We start from the raw sequence: 14749 nt of genomic DNA, 5'->3' as shown, positions 1-14749 counted from the left end.
CCTTTATATTTTTTTGAAATCAATCTCAAAGTAAGCACACCACCTGTTTGATATATTGCATGCGCTATGCCCAGAATTTGCCCCAGCATCTGACTTGCACGAATTATAATTTCTCAACTTCATAGCTCTGTATCTTTTAAACCATGCTTCAATCTAGAAAACTTTCAACTACAAAGTTATTCTGTGCCATGAGAGGAGCCATTTTTATCTTGAGCTTGTTTTGAATTGAGGCTTGTATCCGTGTGATAAATGAGCTTGAAGTTGAATGCCCAGCCAATTTGAAATTCATCCAAAAAATTTCTAAGTCATTTCCTTTCCATTTTTGACATCTTCACATTTTAACTACTTTCCACATTTGGAAAGTTTTGGCTATCTCTTGATTTTATTTATTTCTTTGACTTTTCTTTGACCGATTTTTCTACCAATAGTCAACAGTTGACAGTTGGCTTTGACTTTGACCAAAAAGTCAACTTTTCTGATTCTTTCCAATTTCAGGTGAATTTCCCGATTAATCAGCTTCTGATCCAATTCTCAATCAATTTTCAACCAAAGAACTCCAGTGAATATTTCTTCGAAACAACCACCTTTCATACTCAAACTCATCTCATGATTAAACGTCGACCAAAAAGTCAACTGCATTGGCTTTGGTCAAAACTTTGATTTAGGGAGACCAGATGAACTTCAAGCTTATATTCTTCAATCAAAACCTTGAGTTGAAGCTTGTGAAACCCTAACTTCAGGATGAATTCACTGGGGCTGATACCATGTAATCAGACTTCAAATCTTCTTTTACTTCTGAACAGGCCTTTCTTCTTCAGGAGTTCTTTTCTTATCAATTCTGAATGGTAACCATGATACGGATGAATGTAATGGATGAATGGCCTAGATGAAGTATGCACATGAATGTGAAGTGAGGACTGATTGGAGAATAAATAAGTGGGCAAATTTTGGGGTGCAACAGCTGCCCCTATTCAATCTGTTTGGACCTGAATGTACGAACGACACAAGTTCTAGACATGAGAGGTGAAAGTGGATTGAATACCCAAAAGTACCATCAAAATTTGCATTCTGTGGTAAAGCAAAGGTGTTGAATAATATCAAAGGTGGACCAGACAAGTTGCTACCCTTAGTTAGACTTTGAAAAGATTGCTATCCTGAGATAGACTTGAAAAAGAGAGTGCTAACCGTAGTTAGACTTAAAGAAGAGGCGACACCACCGTAGCGTGACTCCACAAGGAAGAACCATCCTTAGACGACTCAACCAAATTGCTAACCTTAGTTAGACTTTGAAAGGAAGACACAACCGTAGCGTGACTCCACAAGGAAGAACCATCCTTAGACGACTCAACCAAATTGCTAACCTTAGTTAGACTTTGAAAAGAAGACACAACCGTAGCGTGACTCCACAAGGAAGAACCATCCTTAGACGACTCAGCCAAATTGCTAACCTTAGCTAGACTTTAGAAAAGAAGACACAACCGTAGCGTGACTCCACAAGGAAGAACCATCCTTAGACGACTCAACCAAATTGCTAACCTTAGTTAGACTTTAGAAAAAGGAGGTGCTAACCTTAGTTAGACTTTAGAAAAAGGAGGTGCTAACCTAAGTTAGACTGTAGAAAAAGGAGGTGCTAACCTTAATTAGACTTTGGAAAAAGGAGGTGCTAACCTTAGTTAGACTTTGAAAAAAGGCAAGTGGAAATCTGACCAATGAAACACGATCTTAACGAGGACTAACTTTGCATTCAATCCACCTTGGAGGAAGAGGACAAGACTTCTTCTGGGAATGCATTATCTTGTGCCTTTGGAGCACATACAAACTTGGCTTATGCATTGATGCATGTTTGAATTTTTTCATGGCGTAATGCTCCATGTTCATGGAAATGCTACGCTTTTTTGGATGCAATGTGAATGCAATGATTACTATATGCAAAGTGCCAAATAAAGGCATTCGTGTGAACACCGGAGAAAGTCTTTTGTCTGATGAACTCTGTGGGGATTCTTTTTGACTTTCTCGACCTGATGAGGCCACCAGATGGTTCCTTAGTCAATCTTGGTATGTGACTTCTGCCTGGGGATGCCTTGCGCCCAAGGGCATCCTGAGAAAGGTCCTGATATAACTCTTGAGAGACATGGATGTCACCTAGCTTGATAATCTGGAGATTGCACCTCCCCTTCTGAACTCCCATATACTCGTCAAAGACCAAGGGACCCTAATCAGCATTGCATAGCACTCAACTCTTAAATGAGAACTCCCAGAGAAATAAACTCTGGCATCTGCATAAGGGGAAAACTTTCGGCTCTATCTCAGAAGAGATGCATGATTGATCTTTCTTGAAGCGCAAGTACTGGCATCTGACCATGCTGAATGATTGGAGATTCCTGCAAAACAAATCAAGCAAATATGCCCCAGGTATGATGGCTCTACCTCGTCCACCATCCCAAGTACTCAAAATCTTTAAGCAATTCTATTTGTTTTAGCTCATGTTCCTTTTGTAGGACTTCGATGTTAGAAATGCAATGTTTACCAAAATAATTGGACGCTTTTGTAAACAAAACAGTAAAAATAAAACAATGTAGGAATTTTGAGTGAAATATCTTTTTATTAATGAAAAGGAATGCCTAACATAGGCGAGTACACCAGGAAGCGGCTCCTTAAGGAGGTGGCCACCAAAAAGGAAAACAAATAGGATTTACAAACATGGCAACGTAAGAAAAAATTCCATTGGGTTCCAATCTTGCTATGCCTCGCAGATCTTCGACATTCCTTCTGCTTTGCCTTCCAAAATGGATGAATGAATTGGTCCTTTACCCTTCTGAGGCCTTCAATTGTGCTGACTAGTTATGCCCAGAGATCCAATGCACGACGCAGTCATTCGCTTTTTGTCCCTCTTTTGCCTGGATCGCCCTTTCGGGTTTTCAATCCACCGGGACCCCTTTTTTGCCTAAGTCGCCCTTTCGGGTTTTCAACTTAGCGGGTGTACTTTATTTCTTTTTCATTCTTTTTCCTGATCTTTTCCTTTTCTTTTATTTTTTATTTTTGATCAGGTTTATGCGAAGTATTTTTTAACTGCGTCGGCGTTCACGGGAAGTGGGAAGTCTTCGCCATCCATAGTTGAGAGGATCATGGCGCCACCTGAGAAGACTTTCTTTACAACATAAGGCCCTTCGTAATTCGGAGTCCACTTTCCCCTTGGATCGTTGTGAATAGGAAGGATCTTCTTGAGCACAAGGTCACCGACCTGAAAGTGTCGGGGTCGAATCTTCTTGTCGAAGGCTCTCTTCATCTTCTTTTGATAGGCTTGCCCGTGGCATATGGCTGCTAGTCTCTTTTCATCAATAAGGTTCAGTTGATCAAATCTGGTCTGGACCCAATCAGCTTCACTGAGCTTCACATCTGTCAATACCCTTAATGAAGGTATCTCAACCTCGACCGGAAGAATCGCTTCCATGCCATATACTAACGAGAAGGGAGTTGCCCCGGTAGAAGTACGCACCGAGGTACGATAACCATGTAAAGCAAAGGGCAACATCTCATGCCAATCCTTATAAGTGACCACCATCTTTTGCACAATCTTCTTGATGTTTTTATTGGCCGCCTCAACTGCGCCATTCATCTTTGGCCGATACGGGGAGGAGTTATGATGCGTAATCTTGAAATTCTCGCATAATTCCTTCATCATCTTGTTATTGAGGTTGGATCCATTATCAGTGATAATTCTTTCAGGAACCCCATAACGACAAATTATATGGTGCTTGATGAAGCGAGTCACTACTTGCTTGGAGACATTTGCATAAGACGCAGCTTCAACCCACTTGGTGAAGTAGTCAATAGCAACAAGGATGAAGCGATGTCCGTTAGAGGCGGTGGGCTTAATTTCCCCAATCATATCGATGCCCCACATAGCAAACGGCCAAGGGGATGTCAACACATTCAGAGGAACCGGAGGTATATGAACCTTATCTGCATACACTTGACATTTGTAACATACCACCACATGGTTGAAACAATCATGTTCCAAGGTAGACCAATAATAACCTGCTCTCAATATTTTCCTAGCCATGGTATGTCCACTAGCATGTGTACCAAAGGATCCTTCATGCACCTCTTGCATGATCTTTGCTGCTTCGTGTCTATCCACGCATCTGAGCAACACAGAATCGAAGTTCCTTTTGTACAACACACCTCCAGCAATGAAGAACTTGGCGGATAGTCTCTTCAGAGTTTTCCTATCTGTGAGGGAAGCACCCTCAGGATACTCTTGGGTCTCCAGAAATTTCTTAATGTCATAAAACCATGGTTTCTCATCAGGCACCTTATCAATGACGCCACAGAATGCAGGTTCGTCCAACCTTTTGATCACAATTGACGGCGCTTCGTTGTCCCATTTGACTTTGAACATGGATGCTAAAGTGGCCAAAGCATCAGCCAAGTGATTTTCCTCTCGAGGGATGTGATCGAAGGTGATCTCATCAAAGTATTGAGCCAATTTCACCACATGTTCTCTATAGGGAATCAAGTTGGGGTGGCGTGTTTCCCAATCTCCGTTGATCTGACTAATCACCAAAGCAGAATCTCCATAAACTGCGAGATTTTTAATCCTCAAATCAATGGCCGCCTCAATACCATATATGCAAGCCTCGTATTCAGCCACATTATTAGTACAATCAAAACAAATCCTGGCCGTAAATGGAATATGAAAACCTGTTGGAGAAGTAAGCACGGCCCCGATACCATTACCCAATGCATTAGAGGCACCATCGAACACGAGCGTCCATCGCGCCCCTGGTTCGGGTCCTTCCTCTTGCTCTTGACTTTTGGAAGTTTCTACCACGCACATTATATCTTCATCGGGAAACTCAAAGTACATAGACTGGTAATCGTCCACGGGTTGATGTGCAAGATAATCAGCAATTACACTACTTTTAATGGCCTTCTGAGTAGTGTATTGTATGTCATATTCTGTCAAGATCATTTGCCAACGGGCAATCCTCCCTGTCAATGCCGGTTTCTCAAATATATATTTGATTGGGTCCATCTTTGAAATCAATAAAGTGGTGTGAGTCAACATATACTGTCTCAGTCGGCGAGCAGCCCATGCCAAAGCACAGCAAGTTTTCTCGAGTAGTGAGTATCTTGATTCACAATCGGTAAACTTTTTGCTAAGGTAATAAATTGCGTGCTCTTTTCGACCAGACTCGTCATGCTGACCCAGCACACACCCCATTGAATTCTCGAGAACCGTCAGGTACATAATCAAAGGTCTACCTTCCACTGGAGGCATGAGGATTGGAGGCTCTTGCAAATATTCTTTAACCTTGTCAAATGCCTTTTGACAATTGTCATCCCACTTTATTGCCTGATTCTTTCTCAATAGCTTGAAGATAGGTTCACACGTGGCGGTAAGGTGTGAGATGAACCTTGCAATATAATTTAACCTTCCCAAGAATCCACGAACCTGTTTCTCAGTTCTCGGCTCAGGCATCTCTTGTATAGCTTTTACCTTGGCGGGATCGACCTCGATACCCCTTTCACTTACGATGAAACCAAGCAACTTTCCTGATCTCACTCCGAAGGTGCATTTATTGGGATTCAACCTTAACCTGAACTTTCTTAACCTTTCAAACAATTTCTTCAGATGAACCAGGTGCTCTTCTTCAGTATGGGACTTTGCAATCATGTCGTCCACATAGACCTCAATCTCTTTATGAATCATGTCGTGAAACAAAGTCACCATAGCTCTTTGATAGGTTGCCCCAGCATTCTTTAATCCAAACGGCATGACCTTGTAACAAAAGGTGCCCCAAGGCGTAATGAATGTTGTCTTTTCCATGTCCTCGGGCGCCATCTTTATTTGATTGTAACCAGAAAAACCGTCCATGAAGGAGAAAACTGAGAATTGAGCAGTATTATCTACCAATACATCAATGTGAGGAAGCGGGAAATCATCCTTCGGGCTCGCCCTATTCAGATCTCGATAGTCGACACACATTCGTACCTTCCCATCTTTCTTAGGTACAGGTACAATATTAGCGACCCATGGTGGATAAACTGTTACAGCAAGAAAACCTGCATCAAACTGCTTCTGAACCTCTTCTTGGATTTTCTTGGACATATCAGGACGTGTTCTCCTGAGTTTCTGTTTGACGGGCGGAGAACCTTCTTTAAGGGGTAGCCTGTGCACAACAATATCAGTATCTAATCCAGGCATATCTTCGTAAGACCATGCGAAGATATCAGAATACTCCTTCAACATTCCGATCAACTTTTCTTTCACATTCTCATTCAAAGAAGCCCCTATTTTAACCTCCCTTCTCGTCTCTTCGGTGCCAAGGTTCACCGTCTCAATAGGCTCTTGATGTGGCTCGATCACTTTCTCTTCTTGTTTCAACAATCTGGCCAACTCATCAGGCAATTCACAATCTTCTTCATCCCCTTCTTCAGCGGCGTAGATCGGGTTGTCAAAGTCATAACGAGGCATAGCAAGAGCGTTATCAACAGAATCTGGAGGAGCGATGGATCTGCATGGATTATGATTTATGCTTTATTTTAGAATGGAGTGATGATGATGAATAAGAAACGTTGCCATTTTTATTATATATTTTTTTTATTAATTATAAATGTAAAAGTAAAAAAAATGAAAGACAGGGAACAAAATATTTGAATGCAAAAACGTCCTTTTATTAATGATTTTAACATTGAAAAACAACAAATGAGGCCCTACATATGTTCACTGTGTCTTGGGCAGAACACAGGAATTATTGCATGATAAACAAAAACAAACAGTATTACTTTTGATCAAGAGCAATTGAGATGATGTCCTCCGATGACCAGTTGAGAAGCTTCTGTCCCGGGACACACGGCTTGATCCATTCTTCAATGTCATAATCACTATCCATATCATCATCAGTAGCGCAAATATGATCCTTGACGATGCCAGCACTAGAGAACTTGATCGGAACGAAGGTTCCGGGCTTCTTGAAGGACCCATCAGAAGAACTCTGCCCCAACTGATATCCAATCCCACACTTATCCTGCTTGATTGGTAGATCCAAGACTCGGCCCCATCCTTCAGGATGACCAGATTCAACCACAGCTTTGGCTTCCTTTAGTGAAGACATAGGAGCCTCCAACTTCTTCTTTTCAACATAAGGGATCTTGATAGTCTGGACAGCCTCAAATGCTTGACAAGGTGTTTCGTGGACCTCCCCTTCCACATCAATATATTTGAAAGACACAAGATGGCTTACCACATGCTCTTCCTCCCCACATATTGTGACTATCTTCCCTTGAGTGGCGAATTTGAGTTTCTGATGCAATGTGGAAGTCACGGCCCCAGCAGCATGGATCCATGGACGCCCCAGGAGACAACTGTAGGCCGGGTGGATATCCATCACAAAGAAAGTGATAGTGAAGAGTTGAGGACCTATCATCACTGGTAAATCAACCTCCCCAAACACCGACCTCTTTGAGCCATCAAAGGCTCTCACAGTTAATTCGCTCGGCCTTATCTCAACACCAGAATAGTCTAGCCTCATTAAAGACGACTTTGGTAACACATTCAAAGAAGATCCATTATCAACAAGAACACGAGATAACATAGTCCCCTTGCACTCCACAGATATGTGCAAAGCTCTATTATGTTTTCTACCTTCAGAAGGCAAATCTGCATCAGTGAATCCCAATCCGTTTCCAGCATTGATATTAGACACAACCCCTTCAAGCTGATTTACTGAGATCTCAGGAGGGACAAAGGCAGTGCCTAGGAGTCTCAATAAAGCATTTCGATGCGTCTCGGAGCATAAGAGCAACTGTAAGATCGAGATCTTAGATTGAGTTTGGCTCAGCTGGTCAACCACTTTATACTCACTCTTCTTGATGATCTTTAGGAACTCTTCCATCTCTTTGGCCATAGTATCTTCAGAATTAGAACTTTGCCCCTGGTCTATAGTATCTTCTGTCACTCCTTTCCCTTTTACTTGAGCTTGAGCTTCTGTATTGTCATCGCGAGTACTCTGTGGAGGGTTGAAAATACGACCACTTCTTGTCATTCTTCCAATGCCAACAACATTATCAACATCTTCTTTCTCAACCGGTGCTTTAATCTCATACTTGGCCCCTTGGTAGAAAACTTCTCCGCCATAATTCCATGGGATTGCCTTCTCACTAGTATACGGAACGGGACCAGGTGATGTAATAACCAAAGGAGGTGCTCTAGCAGGAATTGGGATTTTAGCAGGAGTGTAGGGAATGGATGCCACATTAATTTCATTCTCAAATACTTCGGGCCGTCGTATGCGCTCAAACTGTAGATACCCACTACCTATCAACTGTTGAATACCATTCTTCACTTTGTCACAAACTGAGGAAGTGGCCCTGCAATCATTACACAATTCTCCACAACCAGCACATAGACCCATTCTCAATAATTCTACTTTCAGTAAAGGCAACAGAGAGCCTAACTCAGTCACGTCCTTAACCAAACGAGTATCTTCAACACAATCGAGGGCGTTTGCAGCATGAGACCCATGAGGGGGCATGGGATTTTGAACAACATTAGGCCCTGGAGTAGGAGTGAACTCAATGGCCTTGGAGTCGAGAAGATTTTGAACCTGATACTTCAATGCTTTACAGTTTTCAATGTTATGCCCGGGTGCTCCAGAATGGAATTCACACCTTGCATTAGCATCCCAGTTAGGAGGCAACTTAGCAGGAGTTGCTAGAGTTCTCAATTGTACCAACTTCAAGTCGAGGAGGTATGGCAATACTTGTGCATATGTCATCGGGATTGGGTCAAAAGTTCTCTCGGGTGCCTTTGGTTGATACTGGCGCGGAGTATACCCTCGTTGCTGATGTTGCTGAAATGGAACATTCGGTATAGTCACGGCGGCCACTTGTTGATGAGCCTGGCTTTTGCCTTTACCATAATAAGCAGCGCTCGTCTCACCCTCTCTTTTCTTGGCAAACCCGTTATAAGGTTTCTTTCCCACAACCCCAGAGGAGGAACTAGCAGCACTCGGATTCTGAATTCTACCAGCCTTGATTCCACTTTCAATTCTCTCACCGATCATGACTAACTCGGCAAAACTCGAGGATGCAGAACAAGCAGAATAGTATTGACCTTCCAAAGTATTGGTGAACAGGTCCATCATTTCTCTCTCCAACATAGGTGGTTGAACTCTGGCTGCCAACTCGCGCCATTTTTGCGCGTATTCTTTGAAGGACTCATTAGCTTTCTGAGATAGATTCTGCAATTGAGTGCGATTGGGTGCCATGTCAACATTATATTGATACTGCTTTATGAAGGCATCAACCAAGTCTCTCCAGCTTCGAATACTAGCTCTTTCCAGCCTCATATACCATTCCAAAGATGCCCCAGTTAGGCTATCTTGGAAGAAATGCATCAACAGCCCCTCATCGTCGGAATAGACATGCATCTTGCGGTAGTAAGCTCGGACATGGGTCTTGGGACAAGTATTCCCCTTGTACTTCTCAAAATCTGGCACTTTGAATTTTGGCGGCACACGGACACCAGGAACCAAACCCAAGTCATTAATGTCCATACCGAGTCCTTGGCCTTCCATGGCCCTCATCCTTTCCTCCAGTCCTCTGAACAACCTTCCAGCATCATGTGGAAATCCCAACTCACTTTCAGGAAATAGATCCTCATGTCGATCTTCTTCCAACACGGGGATGGCAGCAGCTCTTCTGATTTGTTGTGTGGTTTGTCCTTCAGGAATGGGCTGGGGAGGCCCATAAGGATTACCTTGATTAGCAGCAGGAGGAATTACACCGGGTCCTCCGATCACAGATTCACCATTGACACGAATATCAGCAGGGTTTCTTTGCGGGGGGTCCGCAACAACCTGAGCAACTGTGTCCATCCTGATTCTGAGTTCTTCTTGGCGATCAGCCATGTTTTGCATGACTTCCATGAACTGAGCCATTTGAGCAGTAACCTGAGTTCTCATCTGGATAAGATCGTCCCTTAACTGATCCATTTGCAGTGAGTGATTAGCCCTTGTGTAGTAGCGATGTGTAGGCGGAGGTGCAATTGCTGAAAGAGAAAACCTGATCAGTCAGATAAGAACACCATCTGATGTACCTGTTTGTGCATGATGTGCATGAGGTGCATGTGTGCATATGATGTGAGGTGCCATTTTCAGAGTATCCAAAATATTTAATATTAATCAAGAATGTTTAACAATGTGACAAAAGATAAGCATCAAGAGGAAACAAAAAGACTCAAATTTCATTAATAATCTCTTTTTGAGTTTGGGCATACCCATACATTGACAAGATAGTTCAAACAACAGAAAAGACAAAGGACCCCATCCAACAAGCCTGGTGGTGGTCATGAAATACAAGCTCAAACACTAATCCATCTTGGTGTAAAACAAAGGTCCTCCTTGTTTAAAGTGCTCGTCGCTCCACTTCTTAGTTTCATCAAACATCTTCTTAGTCACTTCTCGATCTCTTCCTTTGACAAAACTTTGAATCACCACATCTTTGCGAAACAACTGCCCATCTAACATATCACAGTGGGCCACCAAGCTCTCACATCCTTTGCAATCAGGGAGGGTATTCTTTTCAGATGTACTTTCCATTTCTGCTATCTGGTTTCTGAGCTTTGCATTCTCTTCTGTTAGTCGAGCGGAACGGAGATGACTACCTTTGAGTTGTGTCTCCACGGCTAACCTTTGAGTAATTTCCTCTTCAAGCTTCTTCTTGATTGCTACCCTCTGAGTGGTTTCCTCTTCAAGCTTCTTTTTGATTGCTACCCTCTGAGTGGTTTCCTCTTCAAGCTTCTTTTTCAAACCCTTTACCTCGGCCCTAGCCTCTTTCTCTACTCTGAGCTTGTGAGCCCTTAAATCTTCTCTGTACTCTTGCTTGAGCTTTTCTTCTGCTTTCTTTACCGCTTCTTCTATAACCCTTTGATGGTCCTCAATACGAACAGTGGTAGCTCTTTCCCCCTTTTCAGTTCTAGCCCTTTTTTGAACCCTGGAAGATCCTCCTTTCAGCATTTTAACCTCATGTGCTAATTCAGCCCTTTTCTGATCCACCAAGAAGTACTTTATTTTAGCGTCTTCCCCTTTTTCTCGCAACCTGATATTCTCCACATGTACTTGGTTGTACTCCTCAGCTGGTACAGTGGCAGTTAAAATCTCAGGTGGTTGTTCATAGAGAGGGCTAACCTTCGGGAAAGGCAACAGACGCTCCTTAACTCTTTCTTCAACCCATTCAGTATAAGCTTTCTTAGCAATGGCATTCTTTCCCCCCAAGGTAGTTCGGTCTTCTGTATGAATTTTGTTCCACGCACTCCTCACTTTCTCCAAACCTTCTGGATCGGTCCCTTTTTCAAAACAAACGGACTCAAATATCTCTTTTTCCAAAGGCTTGTCCTTCAGTGCAAAACCCAACTGGCGCAGTGCTAGCTTCGGATTATAGTTGATAACTCCTTTTGTCCCTATGAGAGGAACATTGCCAAAACTTCCACATCTGGTTATAACTTGCTCGATGTCCGTTCGGAGGTGATACCAAACAATATCATTAGCAGTAAGTCCCATAATCCTTTGGGGCCACTTCTGTGAATCTCTTGTAGTGACAAATGCTCCGCTTTTAGGCAAATGTGAAGAAAACCATTCGTACAGTATTGGCAAACAACCCCCAACTGATCCCTTTTTTCCATACCTAGAATGGATGGCATAATAAGTGTCGGCCAACAGAGTGGGTACAGGATTTTGATCCATGAAGAGACAAATGGCAGTGAGATCAACAAAGTTTGGAATATTCGGGAACATCACTAATCCATAGATCATGACGGCCAGGAGAGCATTGAATTCTTTCCACTTTTCCTTATCAGCAAGGGTTTCAGCTTCCCTCATCAGAAATTTCACATAGAATCCATAGGTCCCACCATTAGGCTTCCAGTTATCCTTAACGTCCTTCATGCTCAAATAAAGAGCACCAGCAATGCGATCCATTTTGGGCTTCTCGGGTGCACACACAAAAGGAACCTTATGTTGAACTTTGATTTGAAGAATGTGTGCATACTCTTCGAGGGTAGGGGCTAATTGGTAATCTTGAAAGGTAAAGCAACGCAGCTCAGAATCATAAAACTGAAGAAGAGTATAGAGACTCCACTCATCAATACGAGTAGTTAACATAAGCAGAATGTGGCCATAAGTCTTTCTGAATTCATCCAAATTTTGCCCAGTAACTCGGGTGCCCAATCGAACCAAAGGTGTTATATCCTCACGGTAGAAACTGCAAGAGAAGGTATGCTTCGTAGTCTTTTTGTTGACGGTCACACTGTTAGCCATTCTTGATGAGAAGTGTTGACTTTGGACACCTGAAAAATGGCATGCATATGAATATTAATCTCTTTTCTTTTTTTCTTTTTTTTTTTTCTTTTTTTCTTTTTTTTTTTCTCTTTTTTTTTTTTTTGAAATTAAACATGCTATGATGATTATGATGCAATGAAAGGTCCTTCCCACATAGGAGAAGTGTATGTTTCTTCTGAACAGGATTGGATGTTGCAGGACCAAAAATCTGGCATAGATACCGCAAACCCATGAGAACCATAGTCACCAACAGAATAGAATAGTCACCAACGGTACCTGTCATGAATATCCCACCCCACTCACAGGTGAATCTAGGTCAAGGTAGGTCAAAAGGTCTCCAGCGTTAGCAACTCTCCTGAAACACCATCATTGTTGCAAATACATGCCAACAACGGTATCCCATTCGAGTCTCAGCTGGTCGTGGGTCTCATGATCGCAATCAACAGAACCTGACATTCTGTTGGCGTCATGACTATCCACTCTATCCTAGGTATCCTATGTGTTAACTCTGGCCTGGGTATTGGGCCTTTTACCTCATAGAACAACCCACCCAACCTGCAAAACAGAACAGAAGACCCCAAGGAACACAGAATATAATCCATATGCATGACGTGCAAACAGAAATAAACATGATATGCAAGCAGAAAAGTAAACATGTAAACATATATACAAGGTATAGACATAAAAACAAATAAACACCCAGTAAATAAACAAACAAACGCAGGCTAGGATCGACTCACTAAGGATGGACCAGCAACAGGTCTATCAACATCCCCAGCAGAGTCGCCAGCTGTCGCTACCGCGAAAAATGGAATCAGAGTCGCCACTAATATATTCATCCCATCGCGGGAAAGGAATATCAGAAACCTAACTCGGAACAAGAACAAGGTCTTTCGACCAGAGAACAGGGCACGGGAGTCGGTTACGCAAGGGGAAGGTGTTAGCACCCCTCACGCCCATCGTACTCGATGGTATCCACCTATGTTTGTTTCTATCTAAAGGGTGTATACTATGTCTAAACCTAAATGCGAATGCATGCAAAAGAAATACGGGGAAAAGAAGGAATTATTTACAAGTGTGTTCGCTTAGGCCCCGCGACCCAATGCCTACGTATCCTTTTCAGGAATCAGAACGACCGTAGTTCGGCTCCATAGTTTCCATTTGTTTTGTGTTTTTTAGTTGAACAGCGGTTAAGGTCACAATCCACGATGCTCGACCTTTGGAGACTTATACGCCTAGTTTTGGAAAGGACTTAACTTGTTCTTAGGCGCCTAACAAGGCAAAAGAATGAACTTGGGTTTGTGTTTTTTATGTAACTACATGATGAACAAAACCCAATACAAGGTTTCGCACCACTTCGTTACTTTGTTTTAATTCGAGCCTTTATTAAATGTTTTAAATGTTTTTGGTTGGGTATTTTTTAAGGGGATTTACTTTGCGATTAGAATCACATAAAAATGTATAATGATCGAGAAGCAGATTAGGGAATGAATCCCACTCACTTCTATCCCATTATATAATGTTCAAGAAACAGATTAGGGAATGAATCCCACTCATTTCTATCCCATTAACTAATGTTTGAGAAACAGATTAGGGAATAAATCCCACTCATTTCTCTCCCATTATGTAGTGACCGAGAAACAGATTAGGGAATGAATCCCACTCATTTCTATGCCACTAAGTGATTGAAAAACAGATTAGGGAATGAATCCCACTCATTTCTCTATCACTTTCTTAATGTGATTCGCCTCTTTATTTATTAATGTTTTAAAGTTGAAAAGGAAAAAGAATGAACAAAAGGGAACTAGCCTATTCTCTAATCTAAGTTATTCTAATCTACAAATGGCCCTAAGGTCAAGGATAAGGGATCTCTACCTATGTTATCATGCATAGACTACAACCTAAGTTGTTCTATGTGACTAATCTTAATGAAGATTGAAGCCACCGCCCTAAGGGAACATGGTAAGCATATGGTAAGAGTTAAGAAAAGCAACAAGCAAGGTAGGTGACTTAATGAAGTCCCTAACCAAGTCTACTCCTAAGAGAGACTACACATAATGAATCCCAAGAGAAAACAATCCACAAAAGATGGAGGAATAACAAACAATCGTCGCCTCTTAAACTAATAACAATCAAAGTGTGAAAGAAGAGGAAAAGCATGAAAATGAGAGAAGAAAGCCCTAGGGCAGTAGCAAACCAAGGAAATAAGTGTCCTAAATCAAACACAAAAGCACCATGGCATCACACGAAAAGATTCACAAAGAGTTACCAAAGTATCGCATAAATCGTCACTTAACAATTAGCGAACAAACATCCATTAATCAAAACAAAAAGCAAATGAAAACATGAACAAAGCTTAAAGTCAGTAGCAATTAGTTCATTTATAGGTCCAAGACCTTATACCA

General features: G+C 42.0%; 2 protein-coding genes across 2 annotated transcripts; both read right to left on the bottom strand.

Annotated features, from left to right (window-relative positions):
- Positions 1-3049: 3049 nt before the first annotated feature.
- On the bottom strand, positions 3050-10001 carry LOC131649635 (uncharacterized). Its single transcript, XM_058919387.1, has 2 exons — positions 6793-10001; positions 3050-6521 (listed from the first exon to the last, which is right to left on the bottom strand). Exons 1-2 carry the CDS (start codon positions 9999-10001, stop codon positions 3050-3052), a joined length of 6681 nt encoding a protein of 2226 aa, XP_058775370.1.
- Positions 10002-10305: 304 nt separating this feature from the next.
- Positions 10306-12323, bottom strand: LOC131649634 (uncharacterized). Its single transcript, XM_058919386.1, has 4 exons — positions 12018-12323; positions 10827-11936; positions 10503-10784; positions 10306-10344 (listed from the first exon to the last, which is right to left on the bottom strand). The coding sequence occupies exons 1-4, from the start codon at positions 12321-12323 to the stop codon at positions 10306-10308; spliced, it is 1737 nt and encodes a 578-aa protein (XP_058775369.1).
- Positions 12324-14749: the final 2426 nt, after the last annotated feature.

This window comes from Vicia villosa, linkage group LG2 (assembly GCF_029867415.1).
Source record: "Vicia villosa cultivar HV-30 ecotype Madison, WI linkage group LG2, Vvil1.0, whole genome shotgun sequence".
Classification (NCBI taxonomy): Eukaryota; Viridiplantae; Streptophyta; class Magnoliopsida; order Fabales; family Fabaceae; genus Vicia; species Vicia villosa.
The sequence above is the reverse complement of the archived record's forward strand: the minus strand, read 5'-3'. Positions and strand labels throughout refer to the sequence as shown.